The sequence below is a fragment of the Glycine max genome, unplaced genomic scaffold, assembly GCF_000004515.6.
Source record: "Glycine max cultivar Williams 82 unplaced genomic scaffold, Glycine_max_v4.0 scaffold_120, whole genome shotgun sequence".
Classification (NCBI taxonomy): domain Eukaryota; kingdom Viridiplantae; phylum Streptophyta; class Magnoliopsida; order Fabales; family Fabaceae; genus Glycine; species Glycine max.
In genome coordinates this window covers 32296-56408 of record NW_024464764.1, presented here as the reverse complement: position 1 = coordinate 56408, position 24113 = coordinate 32296, and the positions used below count along the sequence as shown (strand labels likewise).

Below are 24113 nucleotides of genomic sequence, written 5' to 3'. Positions count from 1 at the left end.
TTATAGATGATACGTTTTTATATATAAATATTTAATGTAATTATATATTTAAGATTAAAATTTAAAACTTCCAATTAAACTAAAATAAGATTACATTAATTGATCAATACACTTAGTGTTTTATGGTGTGATAGTTAGACAAGATCATATCGATGCAAGTGAACAGTGTGAGCTAGGTTTGTATGATGGCTATGATAATGAGGAATTAAGTTTGGTCACTAGCTACTACTACTAGTCAATGGAGAACCTGTTGCTCCAAACTACCTGCGATACTTTATGTTTGAAAGAAAACAAAAAGATTGCTCCTATACTGCGTCCTCATACAGAAACTATCTCATGCTGAAAATTATGTATGATGTTTTTATATCATAACACAACATTATTTTTCATGATCAAGTGAAAAAAATTAATAATATTGGATGCCCCCATAGTGTGCAACTACAGACCTTCAGTTTGCAAGACTGAAGTCTCTACGTACCATTGAGCTACAGGGGCAAGAACATTTTGAATCAAAAATTGATTTTTCTATTGGTTCTTCCTTTCCTCCCTTATACTCTCCTCTTTTCATAAAAAAGGTTAGACTCAATAATTTTCATCTTTATGTTTACAATAATATTTTGTTTTATGTTTTTAATACTAACCTAGAGTCTACATATCAAAGTTGCTGAAAATTATGTTCATTCTCATTCTTGGCGCTGTTAGTCTAGTGTGAAAACGGACAAATTCAGTTTCCTGTTATATATGGCACTGTTTATAAAAAGGAAATAAAAAAAAGTAGAATTTGATTATGGCTAATTTCACCCATTATATTTATTACAAGAAAACCTTTAGATAAAAATTATTTTTTTGTACTTTTAGCTTGGTCGTAAACATTAACATTACATCACGCTAAATTTTATGAGGAAGGATGCTATAAATATTAACAATACATCTCACACACACAAAGACATCTAAAATTATATCACTATGTTTTATGATGTGTTATGATTTGCTTTAAAATATGGTACAAGGTTTATCAGAGACCGGCTTATAAGTAAAAATTAAATTTGTCATAAAGGGAGTAAAATGGAAAATAATTAATTTCTAAATTAGAATTAAATTAGAATAAGCTGTGCAGATCTTATAATTTTTGTTCACTAATTCGCCCACCACATAATGTTTTAATTTTTCCAACTTTGTATAATCTAAAAAGTATAAAAATGAAGATTACGACTTTCAGCCTCCAGTTCCTTTTAATGGAAGAAGTGAGTAAATGTTGATGCGATATCGGTAGCCCCCATAGGGTAATTTAGAATATTACTCCAACAATTTTGTTGGTTCTCAAGCATCATTGGTTATCTATGGATATCTCATCAAAGTTCTTGGCCTGGCCGGCTTGGAGAGTCAAGTCTTGTATGCAGCCACGAGTCACGACTTTAATTAACACGAAAGAACTAATTATTCACTTCAATGGTTAGTGACTAAAATTAAATATAAGTTTTTTTCCTATTCAACCACGTTTTCATGAACCACTAGTCCCCCATTTTTGGAAACAAGAATGTGATACACAGAATTGAACAACTAGTTGATCTTAACTACAAATATGCTCAATATGCAAATATGTACATCCCAAAAACAGAATTTAAATAAGACTCTCAAATTTAAAAAAAGAAAAAAAGAAAGAAAGAAGATAGCAATAACTACAATGCAAATTGAACAACCTGGCAATACAATGATACAACATTGGTTGTAAGCAACACTAAACAGTGATACTATACGAGTAAAAAGATTGAAGTTTGAACCCCACATGATCAAGGAAATGAAAATAGGCATGCCGCCATGATCTACAAATCAGCAAAGGAGCAATCACTATCCAAAGTCCCACAACAAATCCAATTGTCGCACTAACAAAAAACCAATTCACTCCATGCCCATGACTTCCTTCATAACTATGAGTTTTCCCATTGGAGCTGCAGTTTATGGGCAGTGGTGGACCACATAGATTGTTGCCGATAAAGCTGGAGGCATCAAAGGTTTGCAATTGAGTTCCTGTTGGAATTTTTCCCTTCAAATGATTATAAGACACGTCTAGCATGCTCAAAAAGCTCAAATTAGAAATGGTTGGAGGGATTTCACCAGAAAGTTGATTCCTCGAAAAATCAATACACTGTAACGATCCCATATTACCAATACCTTCTGGAATAGGACCAATCAATTGGTTGTGGGACAAGTTCAAAAAGTTCAATCCATTTAGATCTGTGATTTCTCTAGGAATATCTCCTAATAATTTGTTACTTGACAGATCAATACTTGTTACCAAACCCAGAATGTTTCGATACTCATCTCCTCTTCCTTTTAGCCATAGTAGCACACTAACTATACCTGATACCGAAGAGTAATATGTATCATTTGGTGCATGAGAATAGATACGGGGATATGTACTCCGGTTCACTAGTGTCATGGCACTCAAGTTACGGAAACAGATGGGTATATTGCCAGAAAAATTATTTTTTGCAAGGTCTAAAACCTGAAGAAGACTCATCTGACATATTTCATTTGGAATGTGACCGGAAAAACTGTTTGATCGAAGGCGGAGGATTTTCATATTTGAGAGCTTTTCTCCAACCCATGTTGGAATACATCCTGAAAGATTATTTTCTCCAAGATCCAAGGATATCAATTGGCTAGTCTTCTTCAAACTGGTAGGAAATATTCCCGAGAGCAAGTTGTTACGAATTTCTAATGACTGCAGCTCAGCCAAGGAACCCATGGATGGTGGGAAGTTCCCAACAAAATGGTGCTTGTAAATTCACTTCCACTAGAAATGGCCAATTAATCCAACAATCAGGTATTTCTCTGACAGATTATTGGATGCAAGATTGAGAAATTCTAATTGCATTGGCTTGTCCTGATTGTTACATAAAAAATCTTGCATGGATTCAGAGAATGAATTGGTTGAAAGGTCTAAGTCATACACATCATTTGAAAGATAGGGTAATTTACCACATAAGTGATTTGTGCTTAGATCAACAGTTTGGATAGATATTGGATTTTTTATTGTAGTCACAAGCTCACCACGGATATGATTATGAGAGAGGTTTAAATACAAAACCTGAGAATGTGCTTCCCAGAACCAAGTGGGAATAGAATCGAAAATCCCCGTGTTAGATAGTCCAACATATTTAAGTTTGTTTTGTGACTGAATCCACAATGGAAAGCTGGGACCTAACTGCCATGATGTCACTTCCAAATAGGTAAGTTGAAAATTAGGAATCCAATTGGGACCCACTTTTAAAGTGAAATTGTTTCCCGATGCACCAAAATCCGTCAAGCTTGTAAGATTTGCAAGATCATCTTCCTTGACAACTCCTTGAAAATTATTGCCATCAATCCAAAGAGATGACAATTTAGAGAGTGATCCAAGACTTTCAAATGGATTTCCACTGAATTTATTAATAGAGAGATCGAGAAATGTTAAATCTATCTCCCTTGAGTTGCGGAGATTTCCCAAAAAAGTCGGAATTGTTCCTTCAAGTTGATTATATGACAAATAAAGTGCAACAAGAGAAGTCAAATTTCCCAAAGAAGTTGGAATGGTTCCTTCAAGTTGATTGTATGACAAATCAAGTTCAACAAGAGAAGTCAAATTTCCCAGGGCATCAGAAATAGTCCCATGCAAGTTGCTGGAATGAATTTCCAAAGACTTGAGACGATGAAGACCGTATAAGCAATCAGGTATAGAAGATGAGAATGAATTTCCAGACAAGTCAAGATTTTGAATAAGTGTGAGGTTTCGAATACCACAAGGAATCGGACCTTGGATTTCATTACCATGTAATTGAAGAGAAACAAGTTTCTTCAATTTGAATATCCACTTGGGGACAAAAGAAATGGCAGGGGAATAACTAGTATTGTAAAGAATGAGAGTTTGCAGAGATGAGAAGTTGAGCAAGGATGGTTCATTATAGTGAGGGAGTGTGCAGTTTGACAAATATAGGTGGGTCAAAGAAGGAAGAGATTGGAGAGTGTGTAGCCAATGAAATGCTTTGGATAGGTTTGCATTACTCAAATCAAGATATTCAAGCTTCCACATACTTGATAGCCATTCTACATTTTCAGCAAACAGAGGTTCGACAACAGAATGACCTCCAAGGCCAAGATACACCAAATTGGAGAGATTCCCAATCTGAGATGGAATTGTTTCATTGGCGGCATACGCCAGGTCAAGATACACCAAATTTGAGAGATTCCAAATCTGAGATGGAATCTTCCCCATGAATGGAGTACCAGAGAGGTCGAGGTGAGTCAAGGAAGTCATTGTCCCAAGGAAAGAAGGAATTGACATACCTTCTCCAAGGAAAAGATTGCCGCTCAAGTCCAAGTAATTCAAATGCTTTAAATCAGCCAAACAAGGACTTATCTCTCCACCAAAGCTCCATCTCCGATAAGCTTCCCAATTTGCATAATCAGAATCTGAAGTGTTGAGGTGAAGCTGAAGAACGTGGGAAGTAAGGTTGTGGCAGAGGACTCCATACCAGTGGCAACAGTTGGTATTATTATGATTCCAAGACCAAAGCCTATTTGAAGGATCATTCAGATTATTCTTAAACTTCAAAAGTGTCTCACGCTCACTTGGGATGCACACACTCTCTCTGCATGGTAAGCTCAACAACCAAAGCTGGACAAAGACAAGAATATAAATGGAGGAATTCATGATCACACAAGAATATATAGAAAACAAGTGTAGTTGTTGGTTCTGCATATAAATCATCAAACTTCTATTATTTATACTGCTGCCCTGCCTGTTTTTTTCTTCACTTTCATTATTTTTTACCTTTTTTATTATTGTGCCAAATACTAAATTATTCTTCCATTCTTTTTTTACGCTGGCCTCTTTAAATTATCGATTTAATTATCCAATTATCCCGAATTAATTCTTAGAATACGAAATTTTTTGTATTTACTGTATCTATCTCCCTTTTTAAAATTCCTATATACACTAAATTCATAAAAAAAATCAAAATTAATAACAAAAAAATATGATTTATTCTTGTGCTGAATACTAACATAAGAAACATTCTTTTATATAGGTACAGTTTTTTTTTTACAAAAATAAATAAGAATTATTTTATTTTAATTTACTCTATAATACTGCTTAAATGAAAATTTGGTGTCATTAAACTTCAAATTTTAACTATTATTTAATCAATCCTTCCGTTAAACTTTTGTTACGTACAAAAGTCCAACATTTTTTTAAGAAAAAAACCAAGTCTTTTATTTCATCAAATTTAATATTAAATTATCAAATTTTCAATATTCAAACTAAAAATAATGTAAAAGAAAATTGTCTTCTAAATCATAGCTTACACCATCAAGTCAATCTCAAGGTTTTCCATTTTTTCATCTTGAACCTTTGGACACTCCACAAAGTCCAGCCATTATGTTAAGGTCTGACTTCTTCAACTTGAACCATAGGTCACTGCATTACCTTCATATCAAGTTCCCTGTCATTGACAACAAATGTTGCGAGTTAAGTCAAGCAAGGAAAAAAAATATTATTGATGAATAAATCAATTATAGGAAAAGAGTTTACTTTAAAGACTATTTTGGTTAAAAAAATCTAAAAAAAATTATTTCATTCCAAGCTAGCTATTTAATTTTGATCAATTTTTCAATTCACAAAATAATATTCTTCTTATATGTGAAAAAGACTAATTAATCTTCATTGTCATTAATGATTGTTCTGTTGTCTATTTCTAATTGTTTTTTTAATCATAATATTATTTTCTTTTTATTAAAAATTAATTAGTGAGATACAAAGAAGTTTAACGTGATCTATCATAATTATTGAGATCATAGTTTTTCCTTTTATAAGTCTTGGTCCAAATTTCTCCATGTATTGTAGATCATATTTAACTTAAAAAGTAAATTAGAAGATCTACAAAGAAGTGTGACATGTTTTTTAAATTATAAAATTATGGAGTTAGCTATTTATTGTTAGACCACAAGTTTTCATATATTAAAGTTTTTGTCTAAATTTCATTTATGGTGATAGTTTAAGAATAGTGATAGAAGACAAAAATAAATATTCAATTTATTGAAATATCTAACTCAATTAATTGATGAATACATCAATTATAGGAAAAGGGTGTACTTTAAAGACTATTTCTATTAAAAAATCTATAAAAAAATTATTTCCTTCCAATCTAATTATTTAATTTTAATCAGTTTTTCAGTTCACAAAATAATATTCTCTTATATAGGAAAAAAAGACTAGATTTAATCATCATCAATTGGAAAAGTTATTGTGTCATCTATTTATAATTGTATTCTAACTTGAATATTATTTTATTTATCATATAAAAATTAATTAGTTATATAAAAGAAGTAAAAAGAATATTAACTTTTTTTCTCAAAAAAAAATCAGTATCATATTTTATATTTTTTACAACTTATCAACTTAAATAAGAGGAGAAACATAATTTTAATTTCCATTTTACTTTTTAAATAATTGCAAGTGCCAAATTTAAATAATCATGAGAATACTCACGTTCAATATAATTTTCTAAAAAAAAATCCATACGATAACTTAAACAATCTATAAAGAAATATAATTTATTCTTGTGTCAAATACTAAAACAAGAAACATTTTTTATTTTAGTTTATCGTATAGAATTGCTTAAATCAATGAAATTTTTATTTTAAGAAAATATTAATGATTTTTTTAAAACTTTAAGTAGTTTACATCAAAGATAATTAAATTTGGCTTAATTAGTCTTCAAATTTTAACTATTATTCAAATCAATCTTTTCGTTAAACCTGTACGTATTAAGTAAACAACAAAAAGTCTTGTCTTATAAAATTCAAACATTCTATTACATGCGGTTTGAACCCATAATTAATTTTAAATATCAAATTTTAATTATTCAAAATAAAAGAAATGAAAACAAAATTGTCTCCTAGAGAAACCGTTGGCCACTCCACCAAATCCATATCAAGGTCCCCACTTTTCCAACTTGAACCATAGACTACTCCATCAAGTCTATGTCAAGGTCCTCCATTTTAAGGTCCCCACTTTTCCAACTTGAACCATAGACTACTTCAACCTTAGGACACTCCACAAAGTCCACCAATATTAAGGTCTCTGCCTTCTTCAACTTCTGCAACGCATATATAGAAAACAACTTAATTGTATAAGTGCTTCTTGCTTCTGCATATAAATCATAAAACTTCTATTATTTATACTGCTGCAAGTGTCTTTCTTGACTTTTTTATTTTTTTTATTGTGTTTCCTTTTTTTAATTATTGACTTTATTATCCAATTCTCCCGAGTTAATTCTTAGAATAGGAAATAATTTTGAATTTACTTTATCTATCTCCCTTTTTAAAATTCCTATATACACAAAATTTTATATTGAATTTAACTATTATTTAATCTATCCTTTCGTTAAACTTTTGTTAATTAAACAATAAAAGTCCAACATTTTATTAAAAAAATTCAAGTCTTCTATTTCATGGACTCCATCAAGTCTTTTATTAAAAGTCCAACTTTTGTTAATTCAAGTCTTTTACAAAATTTTGTTAATTCAACTTTTGTTAATTATTACAAAATTTGGTATTGAATTTAACTATTATTTAATTCAAGCCTTTTATTAAAAGTTCAACTTTTGTTAATTTAAATATTATTTTGTTAATTAAACCATAGCCGACTCCATCAAGTCTATCTCAAGGTCCTGTATTTTTTCATCTTGAACCTTTGGACACTCCACAAAGTCCAGCCATGTTATGTTCTCTGGCTTCAACTTGAACCATAGCCCATAGGGCACAAACAATATATTAATGATAAATACATCAATTATAGGAAAAGGGTCTAATTTAAAGACTATTTCAGTTAAAAAATCTATATAAAAAAAGATTATTTCATTCATATCTTGCTATTTAATTTTGATCAATTTTTTAATTCACAAAATAATATTCTCTTATATATGAAAAAAAACTAGATTTAATCGTCATTTGGAATGGTTGTTGTGTGATCTATTTCTAATTGTATTCAAACATGAATATTATTTTCTTTATCATATAAAAATTAATTGGTGATATAAAAAGAAGTGTGCAAAAGAATATTAATTTTTTTCTAAAAAAAATTAGTAGCATATTTTGTATTTTTTTTACACGTCATCAACTTAAATAATAGGAGAAACATAATTTTAATTTCCATTTTAATTTTTAAATAATTTTAATTACCAAATTTAAGCAATCATAAAATTTATCATGTTCAATATAATATTCTCAAAAAAAAATATTCATATGATAACTTAAATAATCTACTAAGAAATATAATTTATTCTTATGGAGATCGAATACTAAAATAAATAAAAAATATATTTTTGATCACAATATAAAATTTTTTAAATCAATGAAATTTCATTTTAAGAAAATATTAATCATTGTTTTAATACTTTAAATCAAAGGTAATTAAATTTGGTTTAATTAGTCTTCAAATTTTAACTATTATTTAAATCAATCCTTTCGTTACACCTTTGTTAAGTAAATGATAGCATAGCAAGCAAGGAGGTGCAAGCAGTAACACTCTCACAAAGATAAAGATCTCTAAGCCATCATTTTTTTTTCCTTTTCTTTTCTATGAACTGTCATTTCTTATCTCTACATGTGAATGTCATGCAGACAAATGATGTCCAAGCTCCACTTTTTCCATTCATTGCAAGTTGTAAGCAGAATGTAGAATGTACGTATAATAAAATAATGAGAATGCCAACTACTAGTACGTAGTACTTAATTAAAACAAAAGTATCAAAATTAGAACGAAAATAACTTTGATGCTGTTAATACATGAGTTTAATTTTGATACACTGTAAAATTTTAAATTGTTAATTAATTAGAAATCACCTAATGATTTGTAAAACAATTACTAAAAAAAGTTTCATTTGAAACTTAGTCTTCCACCCGTCTCAAGCTCTCCACATGAAAACTAAGCTCTAGACAAAAATAAATAAATAAATAAATAACCACGAGAAATAATATATAACTCTTAAGTGGACAATTGGTGTTCTTTTGTGCATTCAGTTGAAGGAAGTTCCCAGAATGGTAGAAAGCAAGGGACAGATGAAACGGCCACAGCTAAGAATAGTGCATCTTATATCGGGAAGAGATTGTTAGAAAGTTTGGTTGCAGTTGCAGGGCTTCTAATTTGGCTTTCATGAGCTTAACTCAAATATTGCCTATATATATATATTACCAATTTGGTTTAACTCTAATTTGGCTTTCACAAAATAATATTCTCTTATATATGAAAAAAAAGACTAAATTTAATTTTCATCAATTGAAAAGGTTGTTTGTGTCATCTATTTCTAATTGTATTCAAACCTAAATATGATTTCCTTTATCATATAAAAATTAATTATTGATAAAAAAAGAAGTGGTGAAAAAGAATTTAACTTTTTTCTATAAAAAATAATATCATATTTTGTATTTTTTATAAGTTATCAACTTAAATAATAGGAGAAACATAATTTTTATTTTCATTTTACTTTTTAAATAATTGTAAGTGTCAAATTTAAACAATCATAAAAATACTCACGTTCAATATAATATTCTAAAAAATATATTTATACGATAACGTAAATAATATTCTACAAATAAATATATTTTATTCTTGTCTCAAATACTAAAATAAGAAACATTTTATTTTAATTTACAGTATAGGATTTCTTAAATCAATGAAATTTTTATTTTAAGAAAATACTAATAATTTTTTTAAAACTTTGAGTAGTTTACAGCAAAGGTAATTAAATTCGGTTTAATTAGTCTTAAAATTTTAACTATTATTTAAATTAATTAATCCTTTCGTTAAACCTGTACGTGTTAAGTAAATAACAAAATGTCTTGCCTTATAAAATTCAAATATTCTATTACTTGCAGTTTGAACCCATAATTAATTTTAAAATATCAATTTTTTATTATTCCAAATAAAAGAAATTGTCTAGTCTCCTAGACAAACCACTTCCCACTCCACCAAATTCATATCAAGGACCCCACTTTTCCCACTTGAACCATAGACTACTCCATAAGTCCAAGTCAATGTCCTTCATTTTTTCATCTTGAACCTTAGGACACTCCACAAAGTCCAGCCAACCATATTTAGGTCTCTATCTTCTTCAACATGAACCATAGGTCACTACATTACCTTCATATCAAGTTCCATATCATTGACAACAAATGTTTAGAATTAAGTAAGCAAGGAAAAAAATTATAAATGATGAATACATCAATTATAGGAAAATGATCTAATTTAAAGACTATTTCGGTTAAAAAATCTATATAAAAAAAGACTCTTTCGATTCAATCTAACTATTTAATTTTGATCTATTTTTTAATTTAAAAAATAATATTCTTCTTATATGTGAAAAAAAACTAATTTTCATTGTCATTAATCAGAAAGATTGTTGTGTCGTCTATTTCTAATTGTATTTTAGCCTGAATATTATATTCTTTTTCATTAAAAATTAATTAGTAAGATACAAAGAAGTGTAAAATGCTTGTTTAACTTGGTCTACCATAATTATTGAGATCATAACTTTTTTCTTTTATAAGTATTGGTCCAAATTTCTCCATATATTGTAGATCATATTTAGCTTAAAAAGTAAATTAGAGGATATGATATACCAAGAAGTGTCGCATGTTTTTTTAAATTATTTATCTATGGCCTTAGCTATTTTATTGTTAGACCACAAGTCTTCATATATTAAAGTCTTTGTCTGAATTTCATTTACTTGTGTGGTGATATTTTAAGAATAGTGATAGAAGAGAAAAATAAATATATAATTTATTGAAATATCTAACTTATGAAGATTTGCATTCTTAATGCATAAGCTTTTCAGTTTATATATTATTATTATTTGGAAATATTAATTTGTTGTGTTAATTGTCTATTTCTAATTAATTTGAAAATGAATCTTAATTTTTTATCATAAAAATTAGTATCATATTTTTTATTTTCTTTACAAGTTATCAACTTAAATACTAATAGGAGCAACATAATTTTAATTTCCATTTTATTTTTTAAATAATTTTAAGTGTCAAATTTAAGCAATCATAAAAATACTCACGTTCAATATAATATTTTTAAAAAATAATTCATGAGAACACTTAAATAATCTACAAAGAAATATAATTTATTCTTGTGCCAAATAAACAACAAAAAAAGTCTTGTATTATTAAATTCAAGTATTCTATTACATGCAATTTGAACCTATAACTAATTTTAAATGATCAAATTTTTATTATTCAAAATAAAAGAAAAGAAAAAAAAATTGTCTTCTAGACAAACCACAGACAACTCCACCAAATCCATATCAAGGTCCCCACTTTTTCAACTTGAACCATAGGCCACTCCATCAAATCTATGTCAAAGTTTCTTATCATTGACAATAAATGTTGAGAGTTAAGTCAAGCATGAAAAAAAATACGGTAAAATATATCATTTCTATCCCTATAAAATTTTAATGTGCTACTTTTTTTTATCCTGAGTTAAGTTTGGATGATAGATAATTATCATGTATTCTTAGATTTTGGTGTCTATCCCTATAAAAAGGTTCTTATATTTACAATTTTTTTATCTTTTGGTCCTCGAGGGGAAGATTCAATTCACACATAAACATGAACAAAATTAATAAAAATAGGGAAGCAAGCTCAGGTACAAATGAAGTGTAATGGAGGTATGAGACAAAGCCACTACACATTCCATTATTCTTGAGTCTGCCACCGACCTCTGCAAGCTTAGCATTTGCCAATTGCCATGATGTAATCTCCTTCTTGACAGTCTCTCATCAAGTTGGAGTGGTATCACAGCATTGAACTAAGTTGATCGTTCCAATGGGATGATGGTTTTGATTGCTGCAGATAAAGTGTGTGATTGTGAGTTTCTGGTCCCATGAGTTAAACTACAACGACTAAAAAAAATATTGTCGTAACTTTAAGGTCAAAAGGATAATTAAACCTTTTATTTTTTTATTACTTTTTTTAACAACGGGTTATATATATGTAGCAGTTTATTCTAAACAATGGACTACCTGTGAAATCTTTGAATTCTATGTAAGAAATGTTATTTCAAACTTCTCATCAGTCTTCATGTCAATGATGGCATGCTCCATTTGAATTCTATGTCTAATTAAGCTCTCGGTCTTCCGTTTTTGCAACTTTATTTCGTAGAAAGAAGCCAAATTTGAAGATACAACATTTGATACTATAACTGTTTGGTGTTTTGAAAATCTCACTCACATATTTCCAAATGTTACAAAAGAATTTGATTCAGTGGTTTTTACGAATTCCTTCCTAGCCTTTTTTACCAAGTCAGGGAATTTGCATTGTTGTGCATGATGGCTGCCACAAGGACCATTGTACCAACCCATTAGTGCAAGTGGTTTTTTCTTATGAGAATTGAGAAACAAATTATATATGTGTTTTATAAAGGGAATTCTATTATTTTTAATTTTGAACTTGTAATGTTTTTTGTTTCCCTCACAGAACAAGTGATGTTACTCTTGATCGACGCCATACGTACGCATACTTTAATGCTCTTTTTTCACACCACTTTTATCTTAATGGTATCTCAAGTTGACAGTCATAAATTAAAATAGCTAACTATAGTTGATTAGTAGAGACAAACAGCTCAAAGATAAAGATCTTTAAGCCATCATTTTTTTTTCCTTTTCTTTTCTATGAACTGTCATTTCTTATCTCTACATGGAATGTCTAGAAGTTGAAAATTACTTGAGCTTTCTTTACCTACTGCTTTCCATTTTGGCGAACTGCTTTTCTTTCTCATAATGAACTTTCCACTTCCAATGATGGTTGAACATTAATAATTCTTCATCTATTTTGTCTAAAAATTTCCACTCACTTTTGGTGAGTGGTGTGAATGTCATGCATACAAATGATGTCCAAGCTCCACTTTTTCCATTCATTGCAAGTTGTAAGCTCCACTTTTGATCGACGCCATACGTACGCCTACTTTGATGCTCTTTTTTCACACCACTTTTATCTTAATGGTATCTCAAGTTGACAATCATAAATTAAAATAGCTAACTATAGTTGATTAGTAGAGACACACAGCTCAAAGATAAAGATCTTTAAGCCATCATTAGTGGTGTTAATGTCATGCAGACAAATGATGTCCAAGCTCCACTCTTTCCATTCATTGTAAGTTGTAAGCAGAATGTAGAATGTACGTATATATAATAAAATAATGAGAATGGCAACTGCTAGTACTACTTAATTAGAACAAAAGTATCAAAATTAAAACGAAAATAACTTTGATGCTGTTAATATATGAGTTTAATTTTGATAGATAGTGTAAAAATTTAAATTATTAATTAATTAGAAATCACCAAATGATTTGTAAAACAATTAGTAAAAAAGTTATAGGAAATATATATAATTAATTAATTGCAAATGAAAGTGTATTTAAATTAAATTCTTAATTGACATATCCTTATTGTGATATTTTGTATATTTTTTATTTAATTGAGACACGGGTGTGGTTGTCTAATATAATAGGGATGGTTGGTGAGGAATTTTGGAATGTTAGTTGGTTTTAGGGAAGAACCAATGTCTTGAAATTCCCTCTTCACCAGAAGCAGTTTTATTGTGTCTTTATCGAAGTCATCTTCTCCAGAGACTTGCCTTTAACTTTGAAGATAGGAAATAGATCAGTCAAACATTGTTTCAGTTTATTTGGATTTTTTTTGAAGGACATGTGATTTTCAAAGACTTCTTACAACTCACAACCTTTGGAATTTCTCTATGCCTGGTTAACCCACAATTTCGGCGCCTGTTGCGGTTAGGAACATAGGCTAGCAAAAACACTAATCATTTCAAGAGAAATGTTAACACACTTTTCTAATATATTATTTTTTATATTAAAATTTATTAAAATAAAAAATTCAGCTGATCTCATATTTTATTTAGCAAATTTTTCTCATATATTAAGTCTTAGATTTTTAAAATTATAAAGGTAAAACTAAAATGTTTTACTAAATGTATTTTAAAGTAAATTTTATACACAAAAATATTATGATTTTATAAAAATTGTTTGGTCAAGGGAGACATATTGAGCCCTCCTAACTATAAGCTACCCTGAGGGTTTCTATCTTTCTTTTTCCCACTTAATTTTTGACTTTGGCAGCAAGGGTTAAACCTACCACATCTACATAACTATGTCTTACTTTCCAATAAGTTACACCTAAATAGCTAACATATTCATCTTGCCCACGCACACTATCTTTCGTAAACTTTTCACGATCATCTTTATATCATCAAATTCATTTAATTAAATATACAATTATCTTAATATTATAAGCAAGTCTCTGTATAATCATGTAGTGTTTCTAAATAGAATGAGCCTAAATCACACACTCCTGAAAAAAAAAAAAGAGTCATATTGTCAAAATAGCCGTAAAAAGATAGAAATACTAAGTTATGGGCAAGATTTTGATATACTATAACCTTAATTTTTACAATAAACCTAAATGTCTAAATATCATAACTCAACCATGTGACGAAATGACAATGTGTTAATTTTGTTGTGTCCTCAGGCCGAGGGAATTCTCACACACCATTCCAAACAATTTCTAAGGAATTCCACAACGTGTCTATGCTTCAGACAACAATAACGTACGAAATAAACAAGTAGCATCTAATAACGTTAAAATAAGCACACACATATATCGAGCCAACCAACGTTGGAGGTAGAAGAACAACAATAATATCAATATTTAATTTCATTTAGGGTTAATTTTTTAGGAACTCAATGTAAAATAATAATTTATTAAAAAACAAACACAAAATTTGAGTATTTATTAAGAATAAAAACATATTTAATTTCATTTAGTGTTTTGACAATCACTTAGTTACACCTTATGAAATTCACGGATTGGTTTGGAGGCTTGACTATCAAATTTCATCTCGCATCAGATTAAACATCGCATTACTATACCATATAGTTATATGTGATTTTTTTCCCATTCAATTTTATATTTAGCTACACATTAAAATTAATTTATACCAAATTTTTTGCATATAGGTTTTTTTTAGTGAATCAAATTCTTTTTTAATTCAAATTGGGACATTAGTTTTCGTATCCGTTAAGAATAATTGATACCTAATTTAAATAATTGTATTAAATTCTAATTATCAAAAAATCCCGTATTTATTATCATAAAAATATTTAACAATTTAATCATTAATTTCGTAGTATAATTGATACTGGACAACTAATATTTATTGCACTTAATTTCATTTGATAATAACTGATATTTCTTCAATCGCGTATCATTTGTTGCAAAACGAACATCCAATATCATTGGAGAACAATGTTGATGTAACGATTAATTCATTGATAATCACATGAATGTATTAAATCCAGGATATTAAATTTACAAATAATTTTTTGTTTTTCAATTATATTTTAACAATAATTAAGAAATAAATCTAAATCATTCTACATTTACATTTGTTTATAGGTATTTGGGATATTGGCCGGAGATGCTATATGGGAATCTAAATTTTGCTTAACACAAATGTGGTATGCAAGGAAAAATCAAATTGAAATATTTTTAACCACCACTTCAAATTTTTAAAAGATTTGTTTCAAAATAAGGATATGAAGAACAAATTGTTTTTAGAGAACATTTCCTCCATGATGTTTTCCTTTCCTTTAGGTGAAAAAAAAATAGACATTTCCAAAAATAATGAAAGTGCATTTATATAATGTTGTTTATATAGAGAAGTCTTTGAAAATATAAGTCAAGTACTATTACTACAAACTATTCTGTATCATATATCTCTTATATATTTTGATATAAAATATTTATTATTTTTTTTAATTTCTTAGTAACATGTGCATGAAAGTCAAATCAAACCGAATCTGAGGATTTATGTGACATTTAACTTTTATCAATTTTTGCCCTCAAAGATCACACTCTAATCAAGTAAAATAGAGACAAATTTAACAGACAATGACTAAATTAAATATGGATTTGGCTATTGCCATATTAACCTCGGAGAGGTAAAAGATCATTAATAATAGTAATAGAAACAGTAGACTTGTAAGCATAAAGTTGTTCCTAGGAAAACAATAAGCCACAAAGAAATCCCCAAGAATGTATTCATTCCTAATCCACAAAGAAAAGCCCGTATGCGCTTACTGTGTTGTCAATCCCAGAGGGCTTTCCATGAATGATCTTCTCCAAGGAATTTTCTATAACAAACCAAAGAACTAAATATAACAAGCTCTCAACATTACTGAAATATTCTCAAAGGAAAGATCTCAAAGGGATGGCAAGCCTAGTTTTTTTTTTTTTTTATCATAGAAACATTATAGTTTCTCCCTAGCAAGAATAATTTGTGATGGATTGAAATTTCCTTTATGTATCTATGAACCAGTGGCATAAAGTTTGTTTTTAAGCACACATGACATGACGATACCTAGCTTTGGATTACCATGTGACAAAAAATTACTTTCCTAACTTTAGTTTCCCCGAAAGGTAAAATTAACCAAATCTGAAAAGCGTTTCGTGTAATATTGGCTACGCATGATTAATTAACTTCTGAAACGGCCAGCTACTTCATAACCTTTTGATGTCATTCTCCCCAACAAAAAACAACTTGTTACCTAGCAACAGCTTGCTTGCTTGCTTTCTCACGCACTTAGTGACCCTCTATGCATGTGAAATAAATTGTTATAACCTTTATTGTTTTTCATCAATATTACCAAAATTTCCTTAAAATGTTCAATATTTCGTAACCTTCATAATTAATTCAAAATTCTCAAAAGATTAGTATATGACCTTTTTTCTTGTTTGTACTAGGAGAGGAATAAATGAAAAAAAAATCAGAAATTTGTGGATTGCTATTTGCTCATATGATGTGTCTATTAGTTCTTTGAAATTTGTATTGATCATATTTATTTTTACCTTTTAATAGATATATTGTGCTGTCATCCCAAGAGAAGGATCAAACATTGATGATGCAGAGGTGCTAAGATATTGCAAGAAGAATCTTGCATCTTTCAAAGTCCCTAAAAAGGTCTTCATTACTGATTCTTTGCCCAAGACTGCCACCGGAAAGATTTTGCGTCGTCTTGTGGCAAAACACTTTGTCTCTCAAATTTGAGCAACCCAAGTCCTACTTTTGAAGCCTCCATACCTGGCCATACATAGTTGGAGTCCACACACATAAATTTCAACAATAATTTGGCAACTTGGCATTTAAGAGGAGGGTAATTCTGCAAATGGTCTTTCATACAGGATACAATAGATTGTAGTTTTGAATATTCACGTCAAATGTTCACAATGTAATGTTTTCAATGTTTTATAGATCTTAAATACCAGTAGCAGACAAGCATGTCATGCTTATGCTTTTTTGCTATCGTGCTCCTGTTCCTTGCCACTGGTCTTGATGAAGCCAAGCATTGTCTCTTTGCCTTTTAAGTTGTACATAATTGCAAAACGGATACATGTAAAAGAATAAATCTTATTAAAGGTAAGGTTGATTTTAAAGTGGGCAAGAATGCATCCATGATCTTAAGTAAATAAAATTCAAGCGAATATGTGGTTTGGATTAGAGAATAGTATTATCCAGTGCACACTAAATTGGAGAGATTCCCAACATGTGGTTTCAAAACTCAAGAGTACTTACCAACTATTTCAAATTTAATCTACGTGATCTAGCTAATGTTTTCTATCAGAGAATTACAACTAGTTGATCTCAAGTACAAAACTATACTGAATATGCAAATCTTTACATCCAAAAACTGAATTTAAATAAGGCTCTCAAATTTGAAAAAAAAAAAGATAGCAATGACTACAAATTGATCAACCTGCCAATACAATGATAAAACATCAGTGTATTCTAAGCAACACTAAACAGTGATACTACATGAGCAAAAAGATTGAAGTTTGAACCACACATGATCAAGGAAATGAAAATAGGCATACCGCCATGATCTACAAATCAGCAAAGGAGCAATCACTATCCAGAATCCCACAATAAATCCAATTGCCGCTCTGACAAACAACCAATTCACTCCATGCCCATCACTTCCTTCATAACTATGAGTTTTCCCATTGGAGCTGCAGTTTATGGGAAGTGGTGGACCACATAGATTGTTGCCAATAAAGCTGGAGGCATCAAAGGTTTGCAATTGTGTTCCTGTTGGAATTTTTCCCTTCAAATGATTATAAGACAAGTCTAGCATGCTCAAAAAGCTCAAATTTGAAATGGTTGGAGGGATTTCACCAGAAAGTTGATTCCTAGAAAAATCAATGGACTGTAATGATCCCATATTACCAATGCCTTGTGGAATATGACCAATCACTTGGTTGTGGGATAAGTTCAAAAAGTTCAATCCATTTAGACTTGTGATTTCTCTAGGTATTTCTCCTAATAGTTTGTTACTTGACAGATCAATGCTTGTTACCAAACCCAGAATGTTTCGGTACTCATCTTCTCTTCCTTTCAGCCATAGTAGCACACCAACTATACTATATCCAGAAGATTAATGTCTACTATTTTGTGCTACAGAATAGATACGAGGATCTGAACTTTGGTTCATTAGTTTCATGGCACTCAAGTTAATTACTGAAACAACTTGGTATATTACCAGACAGATTGTTTTGTGCAAGGTCTAAAACCTGAAGATGACTCATCTGACATATTTCATTTGGAATGTGACCGACAAAACTGTTTGATCGAAGGTGGAGGATTTTCATGTTTAAGAGTTTTCTCCAACCCATGTTGGAATACTTCCTGAAAGATTATTTTCCCCAAGGTCCAAGGATATCAATTGGTTATTCTTCTTCAAACAGGTAGGAAATATTCCTGAGAGTGTGTTGTTACCAATTTGTAAAGACTGCAGCTCAGACAAGGAACCCATGGATGAGGGTAAGTTCCCAACAAAATGGTTGCTTTGTAAATTCACTTCCACTAGAAATGGCCAATTAATTCAACAATCAGGTATTTCTCCTGACAGATTATTTGATGCAAGATTGAGAATTTCTAATTGCATTGGCTTGTCCTGATTGTTACATAAAAAATCTTGCATGGATTCAGAGAATGAATTGGTTGAAAGGTCTAACCCATACACATCATTTGAAAGATAGGGTAATTTACCACATAAGTGATTTGTGCTTAGATCAACAGTTGGGATAGATATTGGATTTTTTAATGTAGTCACAAGCTCACCATGGATATGATTATGAGAGTGGTTTAAATACAAAACCTGAGATTGTGCTTCCCACATCTGTGTAGGAATAGAATCAATAATCCCTGTGTTAGACATGCCTAAATATTTAAGTTTTTTTTGTGACTGAATCCACGATGGAAAGCTGGGACCTAACTGCCATGATCCCACATCCAAATAGGTAAGCTGAAAACTAGGAAGCCAATTGGAATCAACTTTTAAAGTGAAATTGTTCCCTGGTGCATGAAACTCCTTCAAGCTTGTAAGATTTGCAAGATCATCTTCCTTGACAACTCCTTGAAAATTATTGCCATCAATACGCAGAGATGACAATTTAGAGAGTGATTCAATACTTTCAAATGGATTTCCACTGAATTTATTAATAGACAGATTGAGATATCTTAATGATGAAAGTTTTCCAAATGATCTTGGAAGAGCACCACCAATTAAGTTGTTGGAAAAATCTAGCATGTCAATATTTTTAAAAGCCCCAATTTGATCTATCAGATTGCCTGAAAGTTGTGAACTCCGAACTGCAAGTGTTGTGATTCCCTAGGAAATACAAGGAGCAAGAATTTCTAAAAGTTCATTAACCTGTTGGTTGAGTTTGAGATATGATAAACCTATCTCCCTTAAGTTGCAGAGATTAGCCAAAGAAGTTGAAATGGTTCCTTCAAGTAGATTATATGACAAATCAAGTTCAACAAGAGAAGTCAAATTTCCCAGGGCATCAGAAATAGTCCCATGTAAGTTGTTGTCCATTAGGTTCAGGAACTTGAGACGATGAAGACCGTATAAGCAATCAGGTATAGAAGATGAGAATGAATTTCCAGACAAGTCAAGATTTTGAAGAAGTGAGAGGTTTCGAATACCGCCAGGAATCGGACCTTGGATTTCATTACCCCGTAATTGAAGAGAAACAAGTTTCTTCAATTTGAATATCCACTTGGGGACAAAAGAAATGGCAGGGGAATAACTAGTAACGGAAAGATGGAGAGTTTGCAGAGATGAGAAGTTGAGCAAGGATGGTTCATTATAGTGAGGGAGTGTGCATCCTGACAAAGATAGGTGGGTCAAAGAAGGAAGAGATTGGAGAGTGTGTAGCCAATGAAATGCTTTGGATAGGTTTGCATTTCTTAAACTTCATAAGTGTCTCACGCTCACTTGGGATGCACACACTCTCTCTGCAAGGTAACCTAAACAACCAAAGCTCCACAAACACAACAATATAAATAATGGAGGAGGAATTCATGTTCATGCAACGCATATATGAAACAACTTAATTGTATAAGTGCTTCTTGCTTCTGCATATTAAACTTACTTCTTTCTATTATTTATACTGCCGCAACTGCCTTTCTTTCTTCATTCTTATTTCTTTTTTAATTCACAAAATGATATTTTTCTTATATATGAAAAAGGGCTAGTTTTCATCGTCATAATTTGTAATAGGTTGTTGTGTCGTCTATTAATTTCTAATTGTATTTGAATCTAGATATTGTTCTCTTTTTAATATAAAAATTAATTAGTGAGATACAAAGAAGTGTGAAATATAATGCTTGTTTAACTTGGTCTACCATAATTACACAGACCATAATTTTTTCTTTTATAAGTCTTGCTTCAAACTTCTCCATCTCCATGTATCGTAGCTATTTTATTGTTAGACTAATAATGCGTATATAGAATATACCATAGAAGGGTTTGCATTTAAAATTTTATTCCACTAATGGTGGTGGTTGCAGAATGCACAAATATGTAGAGGTATATATGTCTACAACGAGCCATTTAGGATTAAAAGTGTCTAATCACACCACCATTATTTTGCACTAGTTTATTTTATTTTGGTTTAACTACCCTTTTAGTCTTGATAGTTGTGATAATTTTTCTTTTTAGTCCCTATAATTTTAAACATTTATTTTGGTTCCTATATTTATAATTTTTTAACCTTTTGGTCCTCAGCAGGAAGTTTCAACTCACACATAAACATGAACAAAATTAATAAAAATAGGGAAGCAAACTCAGGCACAACTGAACTGCAATGGAGGTATGGGACTAAACCAATACACATTCCATTATTCTTGAGTCTGCCACCGACCCCTGCAAGCTTAGCATTTGCCAATTGCCCTGATGTAATCTCCTTCTTCATTGTCACTCATCAAGTTGGAGTGGTATCACAGCATTGAACTAAGTTGATCGTTCTAATGGTAGTTTGTGCCTTCATGGTTGGGATGATGTTGCAGGTTCCGGTTTGTTGTTGAGGGAAAAGATGATCAGCCACGTCTCGTGTGTGCTAAGAGAGTGCCTTTGCCCTCTCCACAACCTTAGTTTCAACAATTGACGTTAGTCGAAACTTGATGGTGAGAATCAAAAGAGTAAAAAAAAAAATGTGTTTAATTCATAATATATATTCGACCATTTGATCTTTGACAAATTTTTTCTTCAAAGAAAATCTTTAATATTTAAAAAATTTTATTTTAAATCTCCATCGTTAAATAATGACGTACCTTCAATATTTATTTGAAACTTGTCTTCCACCCCGTCTCCCTCAAGCTCTCCACATTCACACACATATGAACACTAAGCTCTAGACAAAAATAAATAAATAAATAACCACGAGAAATAATATATAACTCTTTAGTGGAATAAATAAATAAACACTAAGCTCTCCACATTCACACACATGAAATGATCCAGACTAAGTTAACAAACTAAATGGTCTTCTTCCGTGAGTTCACAATGAAACCACAGAATTTATTTCATCCACTAGTTTCCTTCCCAAATTTTTCTAAAACATAACACACTACAGAACCTTCTATAATTTTTTTTTTTAAAAAAAAAACCAACATTTTACATGTAGCACCACAACTTAACAATTTCTAGCTACAACCCTGCTCTGTATACTCATTCTAAACTTGTTCCATAGACTATAATATAATCTATCTCCACTCATTCATTCATCAAGATTGAAAAATGGATTCAAATGCTTGTCTACCACACTTGCTAGTGTTAGCAATAACATTGGTATTGGTTAGTCATGCAATGGGAGATTCAGCTCAAGACAAACAGAGATGTGCAGAATCCCTAACAGGTGTTACAACGTGTCTGCCATATTTGGGTGGTGACACGAAAGCACCCACAGCAGATTGTTCCAGTGGTCTCACACAAGCCATGAAGACCAACAAGAAGTGTGTCTGCGTTATTCTCAAAGACAGGGATGATCCTGATCTTGGCTTAAAGATTAACATGACAATTGCTGCTGGTCTCCCTTCTCTTTGCAAAACACCTGATAATTTCTCACAGTGTTCTGGTATGTTCAATTTCAAATTAAGTCTTCCTTTTTTTCTTAAAGAACACTACACTACAGTGTTATGTTTCCATTTCCTATGCAATGAATGATCTATAAGTCTTGTTAGTGGTGGCCATATAAAAACTTATGTTTTTATCTTTCATTGTTTGATGATAACCTGTTTTTAATAGGAAAAAAAAAGTCTTTATTTCTATTTTCAAAAACTATTTTTAGTTTTCAAGATACAACTAAACAAGTTCTTCAGACTGTTTGGTGGAGAATGATGTGAGACACAGAATGTGGAATTGAGAGGGAACTTGAACAAGATTAAAACAGAAGAAGCAGAGAAAACGTTTTCCCGATGTTTTTTATTTTTTGGATTTTAGAACACTTATTTTGGATACGATTCTCCAAACTTATATATTTTGGAAGAGAAATTGATTACTAAGTAGTCTAAAATTATTTTATAAAACAGTTTCTTAACTGAGAATACTCAGACCCTAAATCTTCCAATTTTAGTATATTTCTAAAAAAAATCAGAATATTTGTGGTCTAAGTTTTATCATTATCAAGCCTTTCATTTTCCTTAAAGAACAAAAGAGTGTCACATTCCATTTACTATGTAATGAATGGTCAACAAGTCATGTACTTCAAAGTTTTCTACTTTTCTCATTCGTAACTGGACAATAACACATTTTAAAGGGGAAAACAAGGGCATCTAAATCTGCCAATTTTACTTTGTTTGTGTATCTATTACCTCTGAGTTTTCAACTCCGAAAGTTAAAAATATTTGAGGTTTGATTTTTTCTCAAGAAATTCTTGTTTGAAATGATTTGAGCAACCCTTCTGCACTTGGATCCTAAATCACCTGAAGCTCAAGCTTTTAATCAAATTGATCAGAAATCCAATGGTGGTTCTATCAGTCCTTCGCCCACTTCTTCTGGTAGTGATCCTTTCAACAAAATATTTCATTTTTGGAATTTATTTTTTACATTGACTTTTGAGTTTCAATGGTGTAGTACTAAATTTTGCATTTATTTTTAATGTGTTATTTTGTGCATTCAGTTGAAGGAAGTTCCCAGAATGGTAGAAAGCAGGGGACAGATGAAACGGCCACAGCTAAGAATAGTGCATCTTATATCGGGAAGAGATTGTTAGAAAGTTTGGTTGCAGTTGCAGGGCTTCTAATTTGGTTTTCATGAGCTTAACTCAAATATTACCTATATATTACCATTTTCATATCACGTTAAAATGTAAACCATTGATGAGTTGATAGTGTAAAAATTATTTACACTCTTGAGTGTATTAAATCTCTGACAGACTCACAATAGACATTATTGCAAAACCTTATTGGAGATTTATTTTTGTGAGCATTTTGCCTTTAATCTCATACAACTATATGCTTGTTACACAAATCTTATTGTTCAGTCCTAAAAGTCTTTTATCTCTAATAAGTAATAACGACTTGTTGTAATAGAAATTAAAATCTTATTATTTTTTTTAATTACACTTGAGGATGATTTTGGTATCCCACTTTTCAATTGCTCCGTTCGTTCCCATATTTTCAAATTTTACAAATTTGATTCATTAATT

General features: G+C 30.5%; 3 protein-coding genes across 3 annotated transcripts; 1 reads left to right on the top strand and 2 right to left on the bottom strand.

Moving 5' to 3' along the window:
- Positions 1-2797: 2797 nt before the first annotated feature.
- Positions 2798-4693, bottom strand: LOC100786594 (receptor-like protein EIX1). The gene has a single exon (XM_041013723.1). It carries the CDS (start codon positions 4691-4693, stop codon positions 2798-2800), a length of 1896 nt encoding a protein of 631 aa, XP_040869657.1.
- A 13166-nt stretch (positions 4694-17859) lies between these two features.
- Positions 17860-21380, bottom strand: LOC100779125 (receptor-like protein kinase 5). The gene is made up of 5 exons (XM_014773208.1): positions 21293-21380; positions 19832-20292; positions 19277-19789; positions 17994-18223; positions 17860-17875 (listed from the first exon to the last, which is right to left on the bottom strand). Exons 1-5 carry the CDS (start codon positions 21378-21380, stop codon positions 17860-17862), a joined length of 1308 nt encoding a protein of 435 aa, XP_014628694.1.
- A 698-nt stretch (positions 21381-22078) lies between these two features.
- LOC121174508 (non-specific lipid transfer protein GPI-anchored 14) lies at positions 22079-23722 on the top strand. Its single transcript, XM_041013722.1, has 3 exons — positions 22079-22541; positions 23359-23463; positions 23586-23722. Exons 1-3 carry the CDS (start codon positions 22205-22207, stop codon positions 23720-23722), a joined length of 579 nt encoding a protein of 192 aa, XP_040869656.1. The 5' UTR covers positions 22079-22204.
- Positions 23723-24113: the final 391 nt, after the last annotated feature.